The sequence below is a fragment of the Myxocyprinus asiaticus genome, chromosome 38 (genome assembly GCF_019703515.2).
Source record: "Myxocyprinus asiaticus isolate MX2 ecotype Aquarium Trade chromosome 38, UBuf_Myxa_2, whole genome shotgun sequence".
Taxonomy (NCBI): Eukaryota; Metazoa; Chordata; class Actinopteri; order Cypriniformes; family Catostomidae; genus Myxocyprinus; species Myxocyprinus asiaticus.
In genome coordinates, this window is record NC_059381.1 from 10,157,116 (window position 1) to 10,185,047 (window position 27,932).

The following is a 27,932-nucleotide window of genomic DNA, read 5'->3' on the forward strand; positions in this document are numbered from 1 at the left end:
GCAGTAGCGCGCACAGCGCGGGAGTCCGCGTCTCGCATTGACGGAGATTCTTCTCTTCATAACAACAGTGGATACATACTTTGATGTATTAATATCAACATCAGCATCTATTGCACATTATCGCACAAAGGTGCCTCATCGATTTGGAAAGAGACAGGTGTTTCTGTAAGTACTGACTTGCTTTTCTTTTATTTATTTAATAGCTATTTAATCTCTTTAAGATGCTTTTCCAGAATCTGCCGTTTTACTTTATATTTAGATAGCTATATGGTGTTTTACTTATTGAGAACTGATAAAATAACTCATAACCGATAGCTATTATTTATATTTTCATATTTTCACATTTAGGTAAGTGATGAAGAATGTAGGCTATGCTTTTCCAATACACCTTTATTTCTGATTTAGCCTAATAGGCTTCACTGTTCATCAATGTAGTTGTTAGATGCATATCATAATTATCATTTTTTTTTTCTTCATTTGCGTATTTGCACTTTCAGTTATATTTATTCTATTCAGTTTTCAGTTTTGAGTTCCATATCAGTTTAACTTTCTTTTGCAAAGTAAAACTTTGAGCTCATAATAAAGTTAAGCTGATATGGAACACATGAACAGTTAGTAAGAATAAACATCAAATGTACTGTCTTCTAGCAAGTTTAACTAAGAACAGTTGTTCAACACTTGCTTTATCCACTTTCTTTTGAAGTACAGACATGATTTAGTTAAAAAAAATAAAAATCCAAAGCATGGAGAGATAAAAAAAAAAAAAAAAAAAAATGCCACCAAGACATTCAACACTTCATCTCACTGAGCATGTGTTTTTATGTGATTATTATACATAGTTAAGTATAATTAACTGGTTGTTTCATTGTATTGTGTGGTCTTTCCTAGAGGCAGTAACTGGACGTTGACCTTCATCACCTCATGATGCATATGAACAGCCTGTTGAACCGATGGAGTAAGTTTAAAATACACTGCATCTATTTGTCTGCTATTTTGCCAGAAATTCAATCATTGGCAGAACATACTGGTTAAATAAGCTACCTTTAATGCATGGTGATATACAGTACGTAGTCTGTAGTACATACGTAGTCTGTGGATGCCTCAGATATTTTGTCTGGTCTGAGAAGGATATGTACACTCTAATAGCCTAAATTAAAATGAGGGATTCACCGATGTATCGGCTGGCAGTATTTATCGGCCAATTATTGACCAAATTAAAACCATCGGCATATCGGTTTTAAGCATGTAAGAGCCGATATGAAAAACTGATTGTTTTATTTATAATTTATTAGTAACACACTTTGTAAAAACTCTATTAATTCAAATGCACAATCTAGAAATAATAATAGCCACAATATGTAGAAGGGTTGGCACTCTTAAGAACATGTACTGTAATATTTAATCTTTATTCTTTCTCGTTCTCACGTTAATGCGGAAAAAACGCCATAAAAGACGTGACAGTTATGAAAGCGGCACTTATTATAGGCTACATGATAAACCATCGAAAACGCTTTGAAACCAGCAGACTTTGACTTCTGAGACATCTGTGTAATATCTATTATTGCTGTATGATTGATTAATTTAAGATTGAGATCGCTATATGGCCTTGCATGGTTAATAAACCTTAAAAGGCTGAGTTTTAAAATATAGTCTGCAGTCACTTCAGTCAGCAGCAGAACAAAATAAAAATTTTTCATATCAATCATCATGTTATCATATTTTGTAATTTTTTGTATCTTTGGTATCTTTTTATCTTCTATTTATCTTTTATTGTGGCTCTCTTTAAAATCTTTTCATGTGTTCAACAGATCCAATCCATGTTCAATTGAAATGATTTATTTTTAGAACAGTAAAAAAGCATTTGTACCTCTTTGTAAAATTTTAAAGCATAATTTCTAAGTAAAGCAATGATCTGATGACAAAATAATAATTTTTTGTTAAAATCGGTACTGGCCAAAAATGTCCATATCGGTGCATTCCTAGGTAAAATTAGTTTCTAGTTAGGTCAAAGATGTGGATTGTATTGCAGGACAAAATGACAGATAGTCTTCCCATCTGCCCAGCTGTTATTGAATGGCATATGTCAGAAATTTACTGCTGTTGACAAATATTTAAGAAAAAAAGAGAAAAAGATACTGTTAGGTCGCCTGCTAATAAATGCTGTATTTTTGATGTCACTGTTGTGCATGTGATTTAAAAACATAATATTTGGTTTATTAATTCTCTCTAAGACGATTTATATTGAGCAAGGTTTGGCACTTTGTATCCCAGATTACGTTGGCGTTAAGAGTGGTTGAGAGGTCAGAGAGTGTGGAAATGTAGGCAATAAATTAGATATTTATATCTGTTAAGGTAACAGACTGCAGGGTGTATACCAGCGCTGTCAGTTTAGCACTAACACACACAGTGCAGGGTGTACGACAGTATAAAGATACTGAAATAAAAAAAATTTGAAATTTGCACAGTGTAAGTATCACGTAGGAGACACCCTCTCCATTGAAATAAACTTTTACACCAATGTCAATGTATACACCAAAATCTTTTGATGTTTGTGGTGAAAAAAGACATTGATTTGCTCTGCGGAGTGAAATGGTGGACTGGTGTTTTATGTCATAGCTGTTACTATATCATGAATTTTAGCATGGCTAGATCACTATGTTGACCAATATACATCCTGGAACAGAACAATCCAGAGTTTAGTAAGGGGCCGGTCACACAGAATGCATTAATCTGCACTGTTTTTCAAACTTACACTAGATGGACGTTTATGACTTTTGTACCATTTCTCACTGTTTTTTCAGGGTCTGGACGTGTATTTTTTGACACAGCGTCAAGTTAAAAAGAACTAGGGCTGCATGATTATGACAAAAAAATTACAATTGCTTATTATTTCCTTTGATATTTTGATGAATAGAATTTACATTAAAATACTAATTTAAACGCCTCTGATTTGCTATTGCATTCATGCACACAACAGATTAAAACATATGTTGTAAATAGAATAGTTTTTGTAATATTTTACCCAGTTTAGCATGACCAATTCCTACTTACTAGGTCCTCGTGGTGGTAATATTAATATTAAGAGCTTTTATATATGGTTATGGATACATTTTTAGTATGGATGATTTCTGGTCTGGGCTAACCTGGAGATATGTGCATTCTCTTATGTTGGATGCTTCCAAATTTTCACAAAGTGTGGAATCTGACATAATGGTGTCAGATTTTCATGGTATGGAATGTATATCTTATTGGCACCCAGTTTTGTGTGTCCTATAGAGCTGTACTTAAAGCTTGACCTCTCTGACTTCACCTTACCCACTTTTTCCAGTGTTTGCGGGAGCTCAGCTCTCCATGTCCTGTAGGGAGACTCCTTCACTCTACTTTCTTACCGTAAACTGATAACCTGTGATTATTCGCTGCAGACGTCTGCTTGTTGTAAAACAAACAGTTTCTGGGCTCCAAGCTGTTCAACAATGAATTGATACTGACCCTTGACATCATTCCAAGTCAGACAATAGATGTCAGGAATGTGAAAAGTTTTTCTGCAGTTCTTTTGTGGTGATGTTTTATGGTAAACCTTGTTCTGTGAAACTCATAAGAATTCACATTTGGTAAGAGTTGCTGTAGGACAAATTAAAAACTAACAATCTTTTTTTCGAGAGTGTGAGTGGGTGAAGGAGATAGATTTGTTTGCTATCTAAAAACAGAAATATTGCCTCAAAAACAGTATGCTGATCTGCTAAACATACTGTAGGTGTGTTTTCAGTCTACACAAACACACATGAAAACAGAACAGAAACTCAAAGTTCCAAAAAGTTTAGTTACCATGGCTTTTTTTTTTTTTTTTTTTTTGGACATGTAAATACCATAGTACTGTATAAATTTTATTCTCATTCTGTACATTTTTATATGGGTAGCTGACAAATAACATATGTCCATGAGCTTATTTTTAAAAAAATATTTATTCAATAAATTTTTTCTATTTTTATTAAAACATACATATACTGTATGTGTCATGATTCACTGTTGTTTTGCCCTGTGTTTTGCCTCTGTCATCTGTCTCTAGTCTCCCTTGCACTACATTTCCCATAATTCACTGCCCTGATCACTACCAGCTGTTCACTATTGTTCTCACCTGTCTTTCTTTACCTCGTTAATCCTTTTGTATATAATGCCCTGATGTCTGTTCAGTCTTTGTCAGTTGATGTGTTTCTCTCCAGTTCGTGCTCTGGTTTCTATCCTGTTTGTTTTTGCTTCCTGGTTCCCAGTCGTGCCCCGTTCCAGCATTTTTTCCTGTTTTGTATTTTGTTTTATTTTTTCATTAAAGTTAAGCTGCTCCTAGATCCCGCTCTCGTGACCTTCTTTAAACATTACAGTATGTATAATGGAAAGTGTATATTTTATATGCTACTGTATATCTCGTCACAATTTTGAATTTCTTTTTTTAAAATAATTTTTAATCACCTTTTAGCTTGTTTTGCAGTGCAATTAAATAGTCCTGTAGTGTGATATTTTTAAAAGTACAAAAAGCCTATCCATGTAGTTCCTCAATTATTATGAGGTGATGTAAAAACTGCATGTGCAATAAAAAAAATTTGTTTAAAATAGTTTTAGACAACTTTTCTGTCCCTGTTAGACATGTCACATAAACTAAGCTTATATCAAAGTAACAAGGTATTTACATCTGATAACAAAAGTTAAGCATGGTACCACCACAGTACTTTTTTGTAAGGGAAATGGATGCCATTCTTCATATGGAACTCTTTCCATTGCATATTATTTTGATATAAATGTCTCCCATTTGCAGTCTGGTTTGAATTTCATTAGCTGTCATGATAGTACACCAGCATTAAAAGTGTAAGTAGTGTTTCTGTACCCGAGTGTGTCTGAGTACAGGCTCTGTATGTGTAAATTATGCATCGGCTGTCTTGGTTACCAATAATGACTGAGACCTGCTTAACCTATGCATGACTTCAGGGTTATTATGGGCCATATCAGACACTATCTGTGAAAAGATATTCTAAAAATATTCTAACGTAGTATTAAGCTATGGGATGAATGTAGCCAAACTGTAATATTAAACTGTTGTTTTAAGTATGATTCACTGATTTTGTTATAATATTCAGTATCTCCTTTCTCTCTGTCTGTCTTGTTCTCACTCTTTATCTCTCATTCATACGTTCCTTAGCTCACATTATAGAAAGTGGAGGAGACATGACCCATGCCACACGGATAGAAAGAAACTCAATATATACTCAAAGGAGAGTGTCCAAAGAGACACACACGAGAGTTCTCACCTTACACTGAATTATTTACCACAGGTGGCATAGAAATGTCCTGTTTTAACCCTTCTGTTGTTAAACAGAACATGCTGGCCCATGTTTCATAATTTATTTTCTTTTGTGGAAAAAGAAACAAGACTTTGGAGATGACGTGATTACCACAGTGAAACCTACTGTACCTTGATGGCTCTCATCCGTGACACTCATTTTGAACTAGATTACTCCTACATTTTTCCATGCTCACAAAGTTTGCTTTGTATCAGACCCTCTAACTGCATGCATTGTTTGAATTAAGGGGGGTGGGGGTGTGTGCAGACCATCTAGTTCCAGTTGTAGCCCCCCTAGTTCCAGTAACTCTAACTCTAAGTACAGGCCGTTATTATCATGATGAAGGTGAACTCAGTTATATCTGCATATTCACCTAATGCGCCAGAAAAACTAGCGTGCAGCCATCTTGAAAATGTTGTCTCTGAACTTCCGTTATAGCCGTCGCTATTTAGATATCTATGGTGTTGATGTCAAAATGTAATTAGCTAGCAAAGTGGATTTACAGGTTGTACAGAGTTTAAAAGATATGAGTATTTTAAAGTGTTATGGGGATGTCATAACAACTGGAAGCAGAGCGTGGAGATTTTAAAACAAGAGTACTTCATTCATAAATACACAAGATCCTACCTTAATGCTGTGGACATACTGATATCCTTCTGTGCTCTTGAAACTCCAAGAGACAACATAAAGTCTATAAAAATATCTCTGTACGACAATTCTGGCCATCTTTTCGTGTCATTCACCCATCGTGTTATTGTTAAGGTGAGCAGATGTTTTGAGTGTTAAACCGGGACGGGGGAGGGGTGCTACTTTATTTTTGACACACATATACATGTGAAAGTGTATGTTTTATTTTATATTCCATTTACAACAATTTTCATCACATTTAAGCCTTTAAAAAATTTACAGTGACAAATTAATTTTAAAAAGTATAATTTTACTTTTCTTTATGTTATGAACTTGCATGTGTAATAATACGAACTGTCACTGTTGGAAATTTCATGTCAACTACATATTTTAACACAAATTATTAACAAATGAAAACCTAAAAATTAAGCAGAATTACACATGTAACAATGAAACGCTTGTATTATGAAAAAGTGCAGTGTGTCATAGCTGTCCGAATATGATCTGCCAGGTCCAATTTACCTCCGTGTATGTTGGAAAAAAATGAACATTTTGAGTGACAGAAAAAATACCTCACTAGTATTTTCACATAGTAAAGGGGTGGTGTAGACTCACACCATCAATTCTTGGTGAAAAATACTTTCTGTGCTCCCACATGTAATCCATTTTGTTCGACTCTTCTCAATAGCTTCAATACAAACAGGAAGTTAGATGACAAAATTCCAAAGAGCAGAGTGCGGAAAAGGGCGGGGCTGAATAATGTGAATAGCACAGGAATTGTGGATTGGGGTTGGGGTCCTCTTGAGTGTATTGCTGCTAAATTGGGCAGTGGTGGCTCAGCAGTTAAGGCTCTGGGTTATTAATCAGAAGGTTGGGGGTTCAAGCCCCAGCACTGCCAAGATGCCACTGTTGGGCCCTTGATCCTATCTGCTCCAGGGGTGCTGTATCATGGCTGACCCTGCACTCTGACCCCAGCCTAGCTGGGATATGTGAAAAAGAAGAATTTCACTGTATATGTGCAAATGTATAATGTGTGATAAATAAAGAAAATTATTATTATTAATTATTAAATACAGGACAATAGGCTTTATTTCGGCCAAAATACGGGACTTCCCAGGCTAATACGGGACAGTTGGCAACCCTAATTTATATCCATTTTGTGGTGATAAAATTATAGGAACAGGTTTAAATGGAATGCGCATACCCAATCACATAGCAATCTGAATGCCGCGTTCACACTGAACACTTTTTTGCGTCTTTTCCATCTATTTTTCAATTGTTTTTTTATGTAAACGCGCTACACAGACATCTTTCAGCATTGGCCCTTGTTTTTTTCAGCATCTCGCATAAAGTAAAAAGAGCCAAAAAAAAAAAAAAAAAAAAGAGTTAGGGTTAGTTAGGGTTAGGTGAGAGTTATGTGTTTGGTCTGAATGGCCCCCAAGACCTGCTCTCTTCCAAATATTGGGACCCCCCAAGCCCCTAGTAGCTTAACATGGGGCCAAGTAAAAGGTGTTGTTCATCTGTTGGCCATTTCAGTAGGAGCGCCTTCTGTGCACATGTGCGTGAGATCGGCCCTACCAAGATAAAAACTAATTAAGTAATTTCTTTCTTTCATTCTCTCTTCCACTCTCTCTCTTTCCCCCAAGGTAGATCAAACAAGTGCTTTGCGTTACTCTACATCTGAATCAATTTTATACACTTGCCCCAAAAACCGTGTTTGTTCTTGTCCATGTTTCATTAACATACCGACAGAGACCGAAAGAGACACACTGCCTTGCCACACCCCCGCAGTGTAGCTCAAAGACTACGTCTGTTAATAACCTAAGCACCTACATTCTCCGTTGTCGTTTGCATGTGAGCCAGGTGAGATATGTCTGGCAAAGCAGGTTTCAGGTGTCACATAATGACAATGACATGCATCCTGGAACATTGAAGATGGTGTTAAGAGTCAGGGCATCTGTGTGCGTGAGTGTGCATGGGTTTTATGTGATTGTAAATGATATTCAGTATCAGACAATTACAGTATGCATTAGTAAAAGTCACTTTCTCTTATCGTACAGGATTTGCAAGCTTCTTATCTTACCAACAATGTCCTGTTGTATATGCTTTGATGGTTGAATGACCTGTCTATCTTTTGCGTGCTGTTTACTTTAGATAATTGTGCTCTAATGCGCTCTTTAGATAATAAGAGAATTATCAGGTTAAGCTTCAGTCAAGATGTAGGCCCTGATGGATCTTATAATGTCACGTCCATACTTTACCAGCCAAAAGTTTGGACATACTTGACTGAATTTATGTTTCTGACAGTCTTAAAAACTTTTTGATCTAAAGGCTTGTGCTTAAGGCTGAAATTTTGGTTAAAAATAATTTTCAGACAAGGAAAAGCAGTCAACAAGTGTCCAGCATACATGGGAACTGCAATACTGTTTAAAAAGCACCCCAGGTGGCACCTCATGAAATTTGTTGAGAAAAGGCTCAGCGTATGCAGAGCTATAATCTAGGCAAGGTTTTGCTGCTAGGAAGAAGCTAAAATATAAGAAAATACATAATTCTCATACTTCCATTTGAGTTATTTAATAGTTTTGATGACTTTACTATTATTTAAAAATGTGGAAAATATTAATAATACAGAATGTGTCTAAACATTTGGCTGGTAGGGTATGCCACTACGCAAAGAGCTGCATGGTTTTAATTATGATAACAAGGAAATTTTTGGAAAACTGTTTTTGTTTGTTCACACAAGCAACTGCAGCATTCAAAATCATCCATGCGTGAAAGACAAAACGTGTCAATCTGCGGCTTTTGTTTGCACTGGTACACTCCACATATGTTGTAGTTTTTCCATAAATCACCCTAACAAAAAAGTACTTGGAGGTACCATAGTGCAGTATTGATGGAATTATATAGTATATAATGATATTGAATGACTAGCATATTCATATACCATGGTGTTTACATGGTAATCCAAAGTTAATCAAGTATTACATGTTATTGCCATGGTAAAAAGTGTCTGCACAGGTACAGTATACATATGCCGTTGTTTTTCATTAAATCATCCTTAAAAAAAGTCCAATGGAAATAGTGGTATCACTGTTACAATGATGGTATTACACAATACCAAAGTACATTAATAGATATCAAGGTATTGAAAGATTACCATATACAAAAAAAATTATATTACTATAGTGCATATCCAAAAAACAATGGTATTACAATGGTACTATGTCCCAAAAACTAATACCATTGAGCCTTTAGGTGGTACTTTGTTGGTGCATTGTCATTTGTTAGATAACAACAAGCAAAAAAACAAGGACAAAACCATTTTAATGGGCAGTAACAGTAAAATAACCACATGCCTAAAACAAAAACAAAACCTTAAGCTCTAAATTAGTTTTATATATACAAACATCAGAGTGGTAAGATAACCCAGTTATGCTGTCACACTGCAAATCCCTCGGACAGCAAAAGCTCTCTAATGATTACAGCTTTTCCTCCATATGTGCTGTCAGCTAGTTATCTAACCAGCTGTTTATGCTGAGCTATTATGCTGACTGAAATGTACTGTACATTCCACATCTTTCCAATGCGGCAGCAGCAATGCGTCATCACCTTCGGGATGTGTGATTCTTCATAACAGACGACGCAGAGCTTTGGAATATTTGACAGTGAGGGTGATGTTCAAACTTATCTAATAGAGTGTGAGGGAGCCTGTATTTGTGTCAGTATATTGTTAGCATAGCCTGTGGTTGGATGTTGATGTGTTGTGACAGCTGATGTAAGATTGTTGTGGCAGGGCCATCACTGAGAAACCCTGCTGGATGTTGTGTGGAAGCCTGTAAACATATTAACGGGCAGTTAGGGTGGCCAGTACACTGGGCACCAAGGATGACGTGCCTACTGCCATGCAATGATGTAATCTCCAGCTGATGCGATAATCCGCATTTCAATATAACATCCACATGTATCTACAATACGCGGACACACACACATATACAGTATCCAATCCATGTTTTTTGCTGTTGTCTTAGAGAAGTGGTTCTCAGATGGCTTTTCTTTATGACTCAGATTTAATTTTGGACATGATACACCAGAATTGTTTATTGTACAAAATTCCAACAAAAATATCCTTTAAATCAAACACAGAAATGTATTAATAATACCATCAACTGCATAGGTCTATCAAAATGCAAAATTATGAACATACTGTATCATAGGCTGATTGGGAAAATGTACATGCATGTTAATACATAAACAACAGCGGAAGTTTGATTTACCAGTCTAACGCATGTTGACGGATGAATTTGTGCTTTTAACGTCAACATAAAGATATGGAAAGTGTTTTTTCCTCCTTTTTAAAAATTTATGGGCCCTATTTTAAGAGCTTTAGTGCAGCGCTATGCTTCAAGTCGTAAGTGCAAGTCATGAAATTTTGGTATTTTGGAATGTTGGTAAGTCTAGGTACAAGTGTGAAATTAAGTGTGCAAAGCGCTAATGGGCTGGGTCAAGTGCAATTTAATTCTGAGGTTCTTCTCCGGTTATTAAATAGTCCATTCCCTGTCAAGCACCAGCAATATGAACAAAGACTGCACATTTATAAGAAGTTGGTAGTGTAAATAGACTGTATGCAATGAATTAGGAGAATAGAAATATGGATTTATGTTCTTTTGTGCATTTATTGTGTCCCTGTTGAATGTCAGGCATATTTCTATGACAGTGACGCCCTCCTTTTATATGCATGGAAGATGTAGTTCTGGTCAGGATTTAGATTTACGCTACATTAAATTATAGTGTATGTAAGTATTATTAATAATTTTCATCTACTGACACACAAATCATGGCAAGTATTAACAGTGATTGTATCGGAACGCACTTCACTTCTACCGGTCGATTTGATTTTGAAAAATTAAATTCATTTATTGAAACATGAAAAAATTAAACCAAAAATATTTCTAAATTCAAATTACAGTTCAAACGAAACTAAAATATAATCAAAATAATAAAGTGGTCAAAAAAAATCATACCAAATCCAGCGGCCCCATTTGCATTGACTTACAAATCACTCTAAGACAACAGGTGATAAAATACCAATACAAATCAGATCATAAATACAATTGTAAATATAAACATAATAATAATAATTGAAAAGTAAACCCTTGACCTAAAGATAGTTTAAAACAAACCTCATAAATATTTGTTTCTTAAAACGGCTACAACAGTGTTTGTCATGGACATAATTTGATGTTCCAATTTATTTTCAGAGTTTGGTACCACCTGCTGGTGGAATCTTCAAACTGCAATGGCAGGAACTGAATTTAGACGTTGCGCTGCAAACAGACCTGCATTTGAAACGTCTTAGCGCAATGACCTGTTTCTCAGGAAAATAGCAAATTGCGTTTTGCGGCACTTCGTTCACATACAATACATCCCCAGTTTGCACACACACACACACAGTTAGCGCAAACACTCCCACCCATGGCCAAATGCGCTTGCATGAAAATTGCGCTTAGAATTAGAGCTTTCACGAAAATTGGACCCTATAAGTCAATTTATTTTGCTATCTGAACTTTATCCAATTATATGGTCAGTTGTGTTTAATTATTTGCATTTAGCCTTATTTTTCCCTGCTGTTAGCAATCCTATCAGAATCTGCAACCCATTTTATAACTTTATGCATGTCTTGCTGTAGTTGCAGCCATGCTTCTTCCAGAACTTTGTAATTGCAGTGTACATAAATGTCTGTGCATATGTCACACTCCTCTTAAAAAGACTTTACACAACATTGTTAACCACACTTTGTTAAGTCACATACTGAGCATCAGGAGATACGTAAATAAATATAAACACTGAGGCTAGCTTTCCCCCATTTGTTCAGATCAGAGTCTAATCATCCAATGAGGTAATTCGGAAGCTTATGTAATGTCTGCTTGCCCTAAATAAAGCCATACCATGTCATTTTCTATGGTGTTAATGTCATACCATGGCGATTTTAAACAGCTCTTGCAAGTTTTTGGAAACTTTCCAGTGAAGGATCTTTTTTTGTTATGAATCTGTGTAGTATCAAAAATGTTGCAAACTTGCACCTGTCTTGAATTTTTTTTTATATAGAGGCATTTTATCCTTTGAAGTCACAACTGGAAAAAATAAATGCTGAGCTCACACTGCAAGCCTAATGTAGCTCCTGAAAAAAAGGTGTTTGGATTGAGACTATCTTATTTTACATTTATTTTTATTATTATTATTATTATTATTATTATTATTATTTATCTCTGGATTATTCACAGTGTCATATCAGTTCATAGCAGTTAGGCAGTTTTTCATCTTGGTTGCTTTGATTGTTTCTAATCCACTTCTGTAGTGTCGGACTAAGATTTATCTGCCCCGTCTCTGATCTTTCTGTTGCAGATGAGATCTCCAACATGTGTGAGGTGGATGTTGCTTCAGAACCAGGCAGCCCTACATTGCTCAGCGAGTCCACAGACACATACTGCCAGACTGACTGCTGGCACCGACTCCGCACCACTGTCCGTAAACTGGAATTCTGGGAAGACTTCAGCGCAGAGCTTATTGGGACCGGATTCTTCTCCAAAGTCTACAAGGTACTGATTTACTGTCTATGTTGAAGAAAAAACTTAAGACTGTTTGGGATGGAAAATGTTCGAAAAATGTTCTAAAATTACAAAGATGTATTAAAAGTTCAGTAATGTAATAATGGACCCAGTTGCTCTCTACTGCTTGTACTTAAAAATGCAGAATCTTAAAGCTAAAGTGTGGATTTTTTTAATGTTAAAATATTTTTCGTGTTCCAGCTTAATATGCACAAACAACTATAAATAAGCCATTTGTAGGTTGATTTCCCTGAATAGTGTAAATGCTGTGACTCTGTGGCACTATCATAGCATTGCTCTGTTTGTTTGAGTGGCCCGTCCAGCCCAACAAAGCAACATTGGCTCAACCAATGGCACGAGTTAGAGGCAGAACAGTCGGTTGGTCAGACCAATGAAAAACAGTTTGAAATGTTTTGAAATCAAAAGCAGAGAATAATCAGATGATTCGTTTATGAAGTCTCATGTAAACATGATTTTCTTGCGTTAACTGATTTTTTTGAAAAAGCGAATTTTGTTACTTATCAGCATGTTGGTGTGCATGTAAACACACTCATTATTTTTGCAGTTCCATTTAGTGGCAGAGAATTAACACATTTCAGCTTCATCCAGTTAGATAATTTGCAGTTTGGCAAAAGTCCACAGATTTAATCAAAGCTGTCAAAATGTGGCATATCGAGATATTGCGACATTTGAGTTACATTTTTACATTTCATAATTGCTGCCTTAAAAGAACAAAGGTTGTGTTCCACTCCTCCTGTGTACTGTATGTATAATTCTGTTACTCACCCAAATTCTGTTGCCAAAAATGCAAAATAATCTGCCGAGCAGTCACAGCCCTGTTAATCCTTAAAACGCAATTTTACAGACATGATGTGTCTCTGCATGATTTAGCATGTTTTTTAGGAGACCAAACACTTTCCAACCCAACAAAGAAATGCAAACACGTACATCACGTTCAGTCGCCACCCAGTCATGCTTAAATTATTTTAAAAACATTCACAGACATTAAAAGAAAATAAGTCTCGACTTGAGTACCTGTGTAAACCACAGTGACCGCATTTTTCAACCAGCAGGAAACGTTTAAAGTTTTCTTTTCTCTAATGAGCTACAGTGGAGCCAAAATGTATTTGGACATTTAAGCCCTCTCTTAATAATATATGAATGTCATTGCATTAGATAATAAAATATTAAACCAAGTGGCATTTATTTGAACGAAAGATAGCAAAAGCACACTTTTCCCAAAAACAAGTTTGTTGGGTTTAAAATTACACACAATCAAAAATAATAATTATACCACTCAGTATTTGGACACTTTCTGGTTATCAAATATTAATGGAGTATGTCTATAGACCTTATTCACAGTAGTGCTATCTTTGATTTTTGACGGGAATGAAAACGACTCTGTGAGGAATAGACTTACCATCTCTTCAGCGACATGCGTTGTATAAAGCTATCATAAAGCTTCTAGATCACATCTTCTTGTCCACAACTTTGGAGTTTTTTGTCTTCTGAGATTTCTTGGAAAAATATTTTTTCAATGTTTTTTCAATGGAATGATCCAAAAACACTGTGATGGTAAATATTGAAGAGACTGTACGTCTATCCCTCACAGAATCGTTGTCATTCCCATCAAAAATCAAAGATAACTGACTTTATACATCCACTATAATGATCTTGGGACCAGCTGGTAAAAAAGTCATTAGAAAAATAGCTAAGAAAAGTGAGGTTAGTTGGAAAATATATAGTATGATTTTGTTTGCGGACGCCACATATTTTGTCATCTAAATTTTGCAATAAATTCTTCAGTTCTTGGTCAATAGATCACTTCCAAATTCCATAAACTGTTTTCCTCATATTTTAAATTGTAAGAAACAATGCCACAAGGGGGTTTCAATGTACGTGCTCAATATTATCTTGAGTGAAAGACTTTGGTGAGATCAGATTAGAGCTTTTCTATGGTTATGGTGCCCATTCTACCATTATGAACACAATAGCAGTGTGATGAAATGCGGATAACAGTGTTTAATAGCAATGCACACTGCAGAACATTACAAAAGTGCCACATGCCTCCACTGTGACCATTCTCACACCATGGGCCAAATGACAGATTTTTTTTTTGTAAAGAACATTGTGTCCTAAGGAAGACATGTGCTCTAAAGAAAAGTGAAGTTCAATCACCCCAGGGGCAAAAAAAAGGGTGATGCTCCATTCTGTTGCTCTGGTTTCACAGTGAGTGTGATTACGGAATCTCACGTACTGGTGTTGCGAAGGAAAAACATGTCAGGAAATGGCACACTGTACCATTCTTCAACTACAGGCACTTTTATGTCCCAGGGGTTAATTTCTACTAACACTAACAGATTCCAAGATTACAATAAAACTGTCTTGGGAACATTTTTACCATGCCTTCATTCATATTTGCTACATTTCAAATTGTTTATGGTGTTTCAGAAAAATTACAGAGTTCTTATGTAATGCATGTACAGTATATACACTGTTGCACAAATTAAATAAACTAGTGGGAGTGTGAAAAGTGTGTTTGAAGTGCCCATTGATGTGAAAAACACCCAAATTTGTTATGCCCACTAGTTGGTAATGGTGCTGCTCTGTGTTGACCAGGTGATGCACAGCACTACAAAGAAGGTGATGGTGGTGAAGATTTATAAAAATGACGTGGATCTGGACAGCATTGTGCGGGAGATCAGCCTACTTCAAAAACTCTCCCACCCGAACATAGTGAGGTGAGCCGCCTCTGCACATCATTAATCATTTTCACCAATCCCACGCCGGCCTGATGCTCATAACACCCACTCGGAACATATGAAGAAAACAACTCTGAATTTGTCAGTCTAATACTGAATGATAACACTTGATGTGGGATCAAATTTCCTGACCTTGAGCACAGGAAACCCAGACTGTAAACGGTTTAATATAAATTTTTCAAGCTGTAAGACCATTATGCCCACACATAGTGTTTTCATAGGAAGGCAAGAAAATCTTTCGATAAGATCACATTGAACCTGAGGATTTTGTAAACTGTTTTTGGCAAGCATCACTATTACTGGTGCTCATACATGGGGTTTAACAAACCCTTACCCCTAAGTATTAAATTAGCTCTATATCTCGTCCTAGTTTGTGCTACAGACATGAATGATTCCTCAAATTGTGTGGCTTGTTGAGGAGAGATGTGTTATTACTTGTTTAAGTGATCTGACTTACAAATTTTTCTTTGTGAACAACAAAACAGGCTTTTTTGATTAGCCAGAACGCCCTAGCAACCACCCCAAACACACTTACATTATGACGATACGTTTTGAACGAGGAGGCACAACTCTCAGTTTCTTTAGAAGTTTCAATAGTTTCAATTAAATTTAACTAAAAAGTAATTTTTCCATTTTCACATTGTAATTTCATAAAATTCCATCAGGTTTAATTGATTAATGTTTAACAAAACAAAGTTAACTAAACCTAAATATTTTAAGTTTTATTAATTTAATTTAGTTAAGTATTACACAATTCATTTTGATGGAAGTTTGTTATGAAATTGAAATGTGTACATTTTAAAAATAGGCCATTTTTTTTTTCAATGTAGAAGACCAGTGTAATCACGTCAGATTTAGTCTGAAATGACAATAGTTTTGTTTCTTTAATAAGGAGTTCCTAATTCAACTCTGATATTCAGTTCAGTGTAGTTTTATAAATGTTATAGGAGCTGGTTGGATAGCCATTTCCTCAGTTCTCTTGTGGATTAACTATTTAGTTTGTTCTACTGTAGGTACCTGGGCATCTGTGTCAAAGAGAACAAGCTATACCCAATTCTTGAGGTGAGTGGCAAAGTTTGGGGAAAGTTTTAGTGTTCACAGTTCAAGGCTCATCATTTTCTGCTATATTGTCTGATATAGAGTTTTAGGCATAATTTACTATATACTGAATGTGCTTCTGATAGCCTGAGCTTGCTTAGTTGTTATCAGGTCAAGATTCTGAGTGCAAGTGTTTTATAATATTATGTCCTGCCCTCCTCCACACCTAGTATGTTAGCGGAGGCTGCCTGGAGGAGCTGCTGGCTAGAGATGACGTCAATCTCTGCTGGAGAGAGAAAATCGTATTGGCTTGCGATATCAGCCGAGGAATGACCTATCTCCACTACAAGAACATCTACCACAGAGACCTTAACTCCAAGGTGAGTGTGTTGGCAGACTTTAGGGATCAAAGTTGAGCAAGTATGGCAAAGAAGGGTGATATATTACGAAATCACAGCTGTGCGCCACACCTTGCATTTATAGATAATGACAGACACCTCTAAAAAAAGCGACAAAAAATATGGTGCTTATGTTTTTTAGCCCCAATGTTCTTTTTACTTGCCTGACTTGATTTGAATCCTGTCTTGATCTAAATGTGTTCATAACATGATCCAATGAGTACCAAGTATTTAGTGCAGAATACCACAGATTCCAGTGTTTGACTGGTTAGTCTGAGTACTTTGCTTGTGCGTCCATTTCCTTGTGAGATCACTATTACTTTTTACTCTTAAAAACTTATCAAGAGGCCACAGTTAAAATGTATGAATTGGACTGATTTTGACAACAAAATATGAAACCAGGTGGCATCTGTTAACAAATGATGCTAGGCCTTTTCTTCACTTTCCTTAAAGGAATATTCTGGGTTCAATACAAGTTAAGCTCAATCGACAGCATTTGTGGCATAATACAGATTACCACAAACATTTTTTTTTACTCGTCCCTCCTTTTCTTTAAAGGTGCACTCAGTAAATTTTTGTTCATGTCATCTTGGACTTACACTGACATCTAGGGGTGTGGATGCAGCATCATTCAAACGCAATTATTTTCAGTTAAATATGCAGAAAATCACTATTTACAGCCAGCCATTATCATTTAATCCATGAGTGAAAGTGTCTAATAACAGGGAGGTTACTGACATTAAGCGAATAGTATTTGGCTGGTCATGTGATCATAACATCGCAGCCCCTATGTAGATTAAAAACAGCTTTTATAAGGTTACTGATATGACTGGAGTCTTCATCTCCTGTGAGTCATAATACATAATAGATTATATACAGTACGTATGTTTCAAAATTGCTGTCAATTTCTTTAGGTGTACAATTTTTCTAATGCGGAAAATATTACTGAGTGCACCTTTAAAAGAAGTAAAAATTGAGGTTACAGTGACGCACTTACAATGGAAGTGAATGGGGACAATTTTTGGAGGGTTTACGGCATTACGTTGTCATGGCAGCTAAGTTGTAAAATTGAATAAAACTTTACACAGAAAAGGTTAATACGCGATTTTGTCACTCTAAAATCATGTTGACATGCATATTGTTTATGTCTTGTCTTGTGGCTATACTTTTGAAACAATGAGTATTTTAATGTTGACTGACTGGCTCCCATTCACTTCCTCTGTAAGTGCCTCGCTGCAACCCAGTTTTTGCTTTTTTAAAGAAAAGGAGGGATGAGTCAAAATTTAGTTTTGTGGTAATCAACATTATGCCACAAATGCTGTCGATTGAGCTTAATTTAGCTTAAACCTAGAATATTCCTTTAACCGTTTTTGCAGTTACCTTTATCCAACAAAAGGTCATTTTTAGTGGATGTTTGAAGGGTTCAAATACTGTTTTGGGCTACTAAATAGTATGCACATGGTATATAATGTCCTTTGTTGCTCACAAATGCAGCTGACAAGCTCAAATCGTTCATAAAACAGACTAAAAGCCTCAAATGTGTTGCATTCTGAGAAGGGAACCTGCAGCCCTCTGAAGTTCTGAGCTGTAAAAAGCAGTCACAGTATGTTGACAGCTCTAACTGTGTCAGTTGCCAGGCTGCAGTGTGCAGTGTGCTCAGGCCTTTGTATGTTTGAACAGACAAGGGGAGGTGAGACCTTAATTATGCTAATGTACTTCTGTGCCCAACATTTACCATTCCATAAACTCCAGATCCACCACTGCTTTCAGTGGATATCCTCTCCTCTGTGCTTTCTCCCTTTTCCCTCTTTCTCCTTCTCTCAGCATCTCTCACTCATAAGCAATGAGCTGCTAAGTCTCGTTAACTTTCAAGTGTTTATACATGTTTTCTTAGCTTGACCTGAATCGTGTTTTGAATCAAATGTGTTTAGTACATAATTCAATTAGTACCAAGTATTTAGTTCAGAGTACTAAAGATTGTAATGTTTTAATTAGTAGTTGGATAAAGGATTTTGCTAGTGTGTGCATTTCCTCCTGGTTAAAATAACCATTTGTAGAGCATTCACAATTTTTATTGCATTTGTGCAGTTTAGTTTCACACATTGATTGTAAGATCAACATAACGTCTATGTGAAGATTGGCATGTCATATTTATACAGTGGCCCCTAAAAGTATTTGGACACTTAAGCCACTCTTAAAATGTGTGAATTTCTCATGCTTTTGTAACTACCTAAATGGGGACATATCATAGACTTTGGTTATATTTTATAGAAATATAATAATCTAATAATCCCCCTAAAATAAATGTAAAAACAACAGGATTTTCTTTGTTTATGAATTATTGAAAATTGAGAACATCCCAAAATGTCACAGAAGTAAGGTTTTTATTTGTATGATTTTGCTAACTTTTGAGTACTTATTTGTCCCCAAACTATAACGTGCATGCACACACACATTTAAGACCACTCATCTACACAGCAGTGCACCCATCTTAACCCACAAAAACACTGAACCAATCTGTTAAATACACACATTTACTGTACCCAACCCCTCCCTAACACACACACACACACACACTCACCAACCACAGCGTTGTTTTCTTTCTCTACTCTGTTATTTTAGTACATTAATTAAAGCAATTATGTCATTACACAGTGTGGAGAGACAAAACAGAGTTAATGTTAATCGTTCTGCTTGCATAACACAAGTTCAAATTTCTTCAGAGAGGTGACGTGTCTGCTGCCTTATGTCAGTGGGTGTGTTTAAAATGAAGTGATATTATTACTGCCACAGATATGAAAGCGTACATCATTAAGCATTCATTTCCAGATTCTCATCCTATCACGATCTAGCCTATATCACACAGCTGTCTTCCTTTGCTCGTACAATGCATGGCTTTCACCCACCTCCACCCCAACACCACCAGTTTAGGTCCTGTCCTCCTCTAGATGTAAGCTCCTCTCCCCTGTCTCTTCACCTTCTGGATCTGATGGTTCGAGCGAGAATCCTGATGCTGAACCGTAGGACGGTGCTTACACCAAAGATACTAATTATCTCTACCTCATGTTCTTCCACACTATCGAGACCTCTGAGAGAAAAAACAGAGCACAATTACACTGTGCCATACAAACACACTTACACAACTAAGGATTTATATGAAAAGTTCACCTAAAAATGAAAATTCTGTGATCATTGACTTTTTTCTTCCACAAAAGTAGATGTTTGACAGAATTTTAGCCTGTTAGTATTCGCTTTTATTGCATCTTTTTTCCATACAATGAAAGTTAATGGTGACTGAGGCTAACATTCTGTTAAACATCTCCTTTTGTGTCCTACTAAAGAAAAAAATTCACAAGTTTGGAACAACATGAGGGTGAGTAAATAATGACAGATTGTCCTTTTCAGATAACCTTTCCTTTTGAGAGCACTGTAAATCAAAGAGGAGGATGGGGCTATCTGTATTCACAGACAGTTAGGGAGGGAGTCTATGCTGATGTAATGAAAAACTAGCTGGGTTCCTTTGACATTTTTCCTTTCACTTGTGTGTTTACCATCTCCATTCAGCAAAGACCCGAAGCCTGAAGGCTTTTCACTTCCACCACAACAGCGCATGTTTAGCTGCACCACATTCATCTACCACACAGGCACCTGTAAACATTACTGAATGCTCTAGTTACATTAACAACGTATTTATCCTACTGTGAATATTCTTAGTTTTTAGACTACTACTTTTAGAAGTTTTACTTTGATTTTAGGCATAACTAATGCTGATAAATTACTAAACAGCAATAAGCCACAAGAGGCTGTGCATTTTAAAGATTTTAAGGGATGTTGTTAGCCTCTTAATCGTGGTAAAATCACTGTAACGCATGGCTTCTTGTGACTTTTTGCTTGTATAAAAGAGCAGCAACTGCACTGTGAAAAATGTGTTAGTATTCTAGTACATTTTGTATGATAGTGCTAATTATATTGTGTTTTCTTCCTTGGATTCATTGTTTCTGCTTGTATTATTCTCATTTGTAAATCTGCTAAATGAGTAAATGCCCATTTAAAAGACACCAATAAATAAATGATTAATATGCAATTTAAAAATACATTTATCAATAATAATAATCATCAGAATAAACAATTAGTGTAATTGTAGTTACACTTTTTACAGTTGCCAAGCAACTTGGCTTATTCAATGCAATTACATTCAGATCAGAATTCAATTACAGTTACAGTTATGCGTATATTTAGTTGTGTTACCAACATGGTTCCTCCAATTAGATTATAGAGCCGGAACTATCGCTTTTATAATAGAAATAAGAAGTAAAAATGAACTATAAAGCTTGGATAACTCCACAGGTTTGAATGATTAAAAGCTGGATAATACAAGGGAAGACTGGGGGATTTTTATGAAACAGAGAATTATCAAAGACGTTGCTTAGTATTCAATTCACACATAGAGCAATGCTGCCCTCTTGTGGAGATGTGATCATTGCGATGCTTTGTTGTTTTGTTTAGAAATAATGTATCCATTAGCCTACCTCTCTCTCTCTCTCTCTCTTTTTTTTTTTTTTTTTTTTTTTTTTTTTTGTAATCTGAGATGCAGAAAAATCTTACTTAGTACATAGTTTCAAAATTTACTCCTTTTCCTTTAAGGTCTTTCCTCATTCCACAGGAAAAGATAAGTAAAGATCTGACACTAATGTTCTGCAGCTTATACTCTTGATTATGCAACATGCTACATGTGGAATCCATCTGTTTTTGTTGATGCAGAACTGTCTAATCCGCATGACCTCGAGAGGCAGGGAAGCTGTGGTGACTGACTTTGGCCTGGCCAGGGAGGTGGGGGAGCTGCCCGCAAACGACCCCAAAAGGAAGATGTCTCTTGTGGGGTCTGCGTTCTGGATGGCCCCCGAGATGCTCAGAGGAGAGCCATACGACCGCAAGGTACTGAAACAGAATACCAATGAAAATGAGAGATGACTTTGGAAACAAGAGTATAGAGAAGGAAACTATTGGTTACATTATTTGACATGGCACCAAAATCATGGGTTGGATTCCCATGGAATGCATGAACTGATCACATGTATATCCTAAGTGCAATTTAAGTTACTTTGGATAAAAGCATCTGCCAAATGCATATTGATATGAATTTTTATGCATTCCTGTAGCTTGACTGGTAGATAGTTAACTTTCCTTAAAGGGACAGTTCACCCAGAAATTACAATTCTCTCATCATTTACTCACCCTCATGCCATCCCAGGTGTATGGCTTGCTTTCTTCTGCTGAACTCAAATAAAGATTTTTAGACAAATATCTCAGCTCTGTGAGTCCATACAGTGCAAGTGAATGGTGACCCGAACTTCAAAAACTCCAAAAAGGAGATAAAGTCAGCATAAAAGTAATCCATAAGACTCCAATGATTTAATCAATATCTTAGGAAACGATCCAGAGGAAGTTTAATTGAGCTTGAAAACATGATCACAAAGGAGACTGCTGTCAAGATGTACAGTGAAAAAGGAACTATATTTTGGTCTGTTCTTACCCAAAACCAACTAGACTGCTTAAGAACATTTTGGATGAACTATCCCTTTAAAGGAATATTCTGGGTTCAATACAAGTTAAGCCCGATATCCCAAATACTTTTAGGGGCCTCTGTATAAATATGACATGCCAATCTTCACATAGATATTATGTTGATCTTACAATCAATGTGTGAAACTAAACTGCACAAAAATATGCATGGCACAAACAATGCCAAGGTAATGAGTTCAATTCCCAGGGAACACATTCTGTATACTGATAAATATATATCTTGAATAATGCAAATTGCATCAATGTAATAGTCTTGCCCCTTAAAATGAAATTAGTATTGATTCACTCTCTGACTACACATTAATTACCATAACCTTTTGGAATATGTTTGTGTCTTAATAAAAATGGACATTCTGTGTTGTTGCCATACTTATCTAACGTACTGTAGGTCAGTAGAGAGGTATAGATTAGGAAAGTCATTTATAATGATTTATAACAGATGCAGAAACTGTAAGATGTGTTTCTGCCTCACTGTCAGATTAAGAGAGGGCCAGTGCTGGTACTGATGTGATTAGAGACTTAACTGAACCTCTGCTGTTTGCCGCTCTTTAATCATAGGTTGATGTCTTCTCCTTTGGGATCATGTTGTGTGAGATCTTGGCGAGAATCCCTGCCGATCCAGAGGTGCTGCCCAGGACACAGGTAATGGCTGCTCTCAAACACACACACACACACGTTGGTGCTGCTATCCTTATGAGGACTCTCCATAGACATAATGATTTTTATACTGTACGAACTATAGATTCTATCCCCTAACCCTAGCCCTACCCCTAAACCTAACCCTCACAAAAAACGTACTGCATTTTTACAAGTTGACCATAAATGTATGCGAATGCTTATCTTTTGTTTATTAACACGGAATCTTTAAACCACTTGAATGCATAATTCAAAACTTGAATGAGCTAAGGAACAATTACACATAATCTTTACGTAAGAAAGGCTTGTTATGTGCCATGAATTAGCACAGCTCTCCTCTGCACTGGGGATGAAAGAAGGTCAGACAGACTGATTGCCCGCTACTGTACAGCAGTGTGGTCATTTATGCATCATTAACAGTGATGGACAGCCAATGATGTCTAGAGGGAAGAGAAAAGATCTGATCTAGGTCGAGTGAACCATTGTACAGACATTTAGAATTTTTAATATGGATTTTAAATCACTGTCATCAATCACATAAAGGATAATGATTTTCTGGTCAATCCACATTTTCACCATAGCTCTATATGTATGAAGCTTCACACCACAGGGTTTTGGTATATACACTTTATGTACAAGGCCGTTTAGTTTTTATCACACGAGTCATTGTTTGTAGGAATTTACAGAGTTTAAAAAGCACCCCAGAGGCAAAGTAGTATGTTAATTATGACATTTGTATATCTCAGCTTTTGGATTACTCTGATAGATCCATTTATTTGTAAAGTTTATCCTGGACTTCTCTGATGAGATCATTTTTTTTTTTTTATAAAGTTTGCTTTGAACTCCTATGATGAGATGCAGTTTGTAAAGTTTGTCCTAGACTTACCTAATGAGAATTGTTTGTAAAGTTTGCTTTGAACTCCTGATTAAATAATTTGCTTTTAAATTTTGTCTAGGAACATTTTTGATGAGACACAGTTTGTTAATTTTGTCTTGGACTTCCCTGATTAGATACAGTTTGTAAAGTTGGTCTTGGATGTCCCTGATGAGATACAGTTTGTTTGTAAAGTTTGTCTTGGGAATTCTTTGAGATACAGTTAGTTGTAAAGTTTGTCTTGGGACTTCTTTGAGATACAGTTTATTTGTTAAGTTTGTTGTGGACTTCTCTGTTGAGACATAGTTGGTTTGTAAAGTTTGCTTTGAACTCCTGATGAGATACAGATTCTAAACTTTGTCTTGGACTTCTCTGATGAGATACAGTATGTTTGTAAAGTTTGTCTTGGGACTTCTTTGAGATACAGTTTGTTTGTAAAGTTTGTCTTGGGACTTCTTTGAGATACAGTTTGTTTGTAAAGTTTGTCTTGGGACTTTTTTGAGATACAGTTTATTTGTAAAGTTTGACTTGGGACTTCTTTGAGACATAGTTGGTTTGTAAAGTTTGCTTTGAACTCCTGATGAGATACAGATTCTAAACTTTGTCTTGGACTTCTCTGATGAGATACAGTATGTTTGTAAAGTTTGTCTTGGGACTTCTTTGAGATACAGTTTGTTTGTAAAGTTTGTCTTGGGACTTCTTTGAGATACAGTTTATTTGTTAAGTTTGTTGTGGACTTCTCTGTTGAGACATAGTTGGTTTGTAAAGTTTGCTTTGAACTCCTGATGAGATACAGATTCTAAACTTTGTCTTGGACTTCTCTGATGAGATACAGTATGTTTGTAAAGTTTGTCTTGGGACTTCTTTGAGATACAGTTCGTTTGTAAAGTTTGTCTTGGGACTTCTTTGAGATACAGTTTGTTTGTAAAGTTTGTCTTGGGACTTCTTTGAGATACAGTTTGTTTGTAAAGTTTGTCTTGGGACTTCTTTGAGATACAGTTTATTTGTTAAGTTTGTTGTGGACTTCTCTGTTGAGACATAGTTGGTTTGTAAAGTTTGCTTTGAACTCCTGATGAGATACAGATTCTAAACTTTGTCTTGGACTTCTCTGATGAGATACAGTATGTTTGTAAAGTTTGTCTTGGGACTTCTTTGAGATACAGTTTGTTTGAAAAGTTTGTCTTGGGACTTCTTTGAGATACAGTTTGTTTGTAAAGTTTGTCTTGGGACTTCTTTGAGATACAGTTTGTTTGTAAAGTTTGTCTTGGGACTTCTTTGAGATACAGTTTGTTTGTAAAGTTTGACTTGGGACTTCTTTGAGACATAGTTGGTTTGTAAAGTTTGCTTTGAACTCCTGATGAGATACAGATTCTAAAATTTGTCTTGGACTTCTCTGATGAGATACAGTGTGTTTGTAAAGTTTGTCTTGGGACTTCTTTGAGATAGTTTATTTGTAAATTTTGTTGTGGATTTCTCTGATGAGATACAGTTTGTTTGTAAAGTTTTTGTGCACTTTTCTGATTAGATACAGTTTGTTTTAAAACTTTATCTTGGAGTCCTCTGAAGTGATACAGTTTGTTTATAAAGTTTGTATGTAAAGTTATCTCAGACTTCTTTGATGAGATACAATTTGTTTGTAAAGTTTGCTTTGGACTGCTCTGATGAGATATGGCTTGTTTTAAAAGTTTGTATTGGACTTCTTTGATAAGATACAATTTATAAAGTTTGTTTTGTATTTCTCTAATAAGATACAGTTTGTTTGTAAATGTTATCTTAAAATTTTTTGATAAGATACAATTTGTTTGTGAAGTTGGTCTTGGATTTCTCACATAAGATGCAGTTTATTTGTATGTTTTGTGTTTTTAAAGTTTTTCTTCTAAAGGCTAAAACAGCCACATCTTTTAGTCTGTATTTAATATTATTTCAGACAACAGAGTATGTTGAACTCATTGTGTGATCTCTTCACAGGACTATGGGCTGAATGTGGAGGCATTCAGGGAGCTGGTGGAGGGCTGCCCAGAGCGTGTTCTAGAGCTGTCGGCCAGCTGTTGCCAGGTAAGACCGAGCAACTCAAATGGTGTGTTTAATATGGTGCAACTGTGAACAGTACTAACATCTGTAAAGCGAGCATTTTCATGAGCTTCACCTTCAGCTGAGGTTCATTCATAGTGTAGGACCTTGAACTGCCTAGTTAACTGTTTTAAAAATGTATACATTACGTAGAAGATAAACCTTTTAGAAGATAAGTTCTCTTAAACACTTCTCACACCCTCAGTAGTTTATTTAATCTGACCACTAACAATGTCCAGTAGTGTATATAAATGATATGGATGTATGTACAGTAGTAATTTTAACAGTATATAATTGATCATTTTCACACAATAAATATTGAAATGGTATGTTCATTTAACATTTTATTAAGATTATCATAGTTTTTGAAATGTAATATCTAATATTTTTATGATGGAATTTAACATTTTAGGTTTAAAAGTCTGGGTCAGGAACAGGGATAAAACAAAATCTATACATTAAAAGTATTTTGAAAAGTAGCAAAAATAAATGAAGGCATGGTTATAAGTCAATTATAAAGATAATTTTAATGTGACCATTATATAACAAAAAGAAAAAAGTTTAAATCTGTTGGTTTTAATACAAATCAATCCCTGCATGTAGTTTTAGAACACCCATGTATTTGACGAAAAACCTTAACCCTCAGCCCTTCTGTCTCCCGCTCTCTTGAAGATGGATGCATTCCGAAGACCTTCTTTCTCTGAGCTGCTGGATGAGCTGGAGGATATAGCTGAGACCCAAGAGCCACCAGACAACATTGTGACCACAGGGTGATCTCCAGAAATCCCTTCAAACAAACCCCTGGACTGAAGGAATTAAGGGACTTCGCTGCATGAGAGCCTAAAGTCATGGACAATGACTAGCACTCTATTCCCTTAAGAGTAGTATATATAGGGAAATGTCTGGTAATTGAGGACAAAACCACTCAACTGAATGTTCCCTCAATAACCAGTTCTGGATACCCTCCCGGCAGTGACTGAATGATTGAGACTTTGCATTTGAAAGGCTGAATTTTATCTTTTCTCTCTTTTTTATTTTTATTATAGACAAAAGTTATATGATTCTTTATGAACCAACTTTCAGATCAACTTCTGATTTTATTGAAAGACCAAATTCACCCCGGACCAGGTACTGATTCCTGATGTGTATGAGTTTCAGGATAATGTGAGTTTACTTTTTACCCGCAAAAGCCGTTTTAAAGTGAGAATAAAGCAGAGGCTGCACAGACCCGGAACAAACCAAACCAGATAAAATCATGTGCGCTAGATTTAATTTGGCCTCTGTAGTGTACTAGCACATCTCTTCACAACATTTACCAAGTAATTACGCAAAACGAATGTTGCTCATTTGAAATGCACTGTTAGCATTGCCCATTTTGGCCTGGTTATCAAACTTTTAACATGTCAGATTGGTGCAGCTTTAAAACGTCCAATTGCATTTCTCAAAATCATAGAAATGGCATACAAGTCAATGTTCAAAAGGTCATGTTTGTGCATAAATGCATTATCAGCATGTTCCTGGAAAAAAATAGGTTAATTCTGGCATGAGACCTGAATAACCATCTAAGAAAACACAGTTTAGTACATCGACGATTATATTTTAGTCAGTGCTTGGAATAAATATTTTCCCAGATCACAGTTCAAGGTTCTTACATATGTGAATATTAGTTGGATTCTGTACTTTGTCTTTGTACACACTGTATATTTTAATAGCATCATAGTCTCAGATTATTCTGATCTAGTTTACACTAGTGTTTCTAAACCAAAATCTATTTTGTTTATTGAATTGAATCAAGCTGTTTATATTCCTGACTCTATTTGTGTATATGGTGTCTGGTTACATTCATATATGGGTTCAGTTATATTTCTAGTTTATTAGTTACAACAACAGTTTAAGCAAGATCTTTCAAAAATCTATTTATCCATATTAAACTCTCCTTTACACCACATAAAACACCCTAGTTAAATCAAATCACAACAATACTGGAAATACATTAAAATTATAAGTGG

The 27,932-nt window shown here is 35.8% G+C and overlaps 1 protein-coding gene across 2 annotated transcripts; it reads left to right on the top strand.

The window, feature by feature from the left end:
- Positions 1-27,560, top strand: zgc:113162 (uncharacterized protein LOC553743 homolog). Of its 2 annotated transcripts, XM_051677368.1 has the most exons (10): positions 1-165; positions 891-955; positions 12,360-12,553; positions 15,182-15,303; positions 16,338-16,386; positions 16,593-16,742; positions 21,522-21,695; positions 22,902-22,985; positions 25,822-25,908; positions 26,596-27,560. In XM_051677368.1, exons 2-10 carry the CDS (start codon positions 922-924, stop codon positions 26,695-26,697), a joined length of 996 nt encoding a protein of 331 aa, XP_051533328.1. In that variant the 5' UTR covers positions 1-165; positions 891-921; the 3' UTR covers positions 26,698-27,560. The 2 variants fall into 2 exon arrangements, with proteins under 2 accessions (XP_051533328.1, XP_051533329.1); XM_051677369.1 differs by lacking the exons at positions 1-165; positions 891-955 and adding an exon at positions 7,886-7,918.
- Positions 27,561-27,932: the final 372 nt, after the last annotated feature.

Coding starts and splice junctions, on each gene's coding strand:
- zgc:113162 (XM_051677368.1), top strand. CDS start 922: ATGATGCATATGAACAGCCTGTTGAACCGATGGA. Junction 15,304..16,337: donor TCCCACCCGAACATAGTGAG/GTGAGCCGCCTC, acceptor GTTCTACTGTAG/GTACCTGGGCATCTGTGTCA. Junction 22,986..25,821: donor AGGTGCTGCCCAGGACACAG/GTAATGGCTGCT, acceptor ATCTCTTCACAG/GACTATGGGCTGAATGTGGA.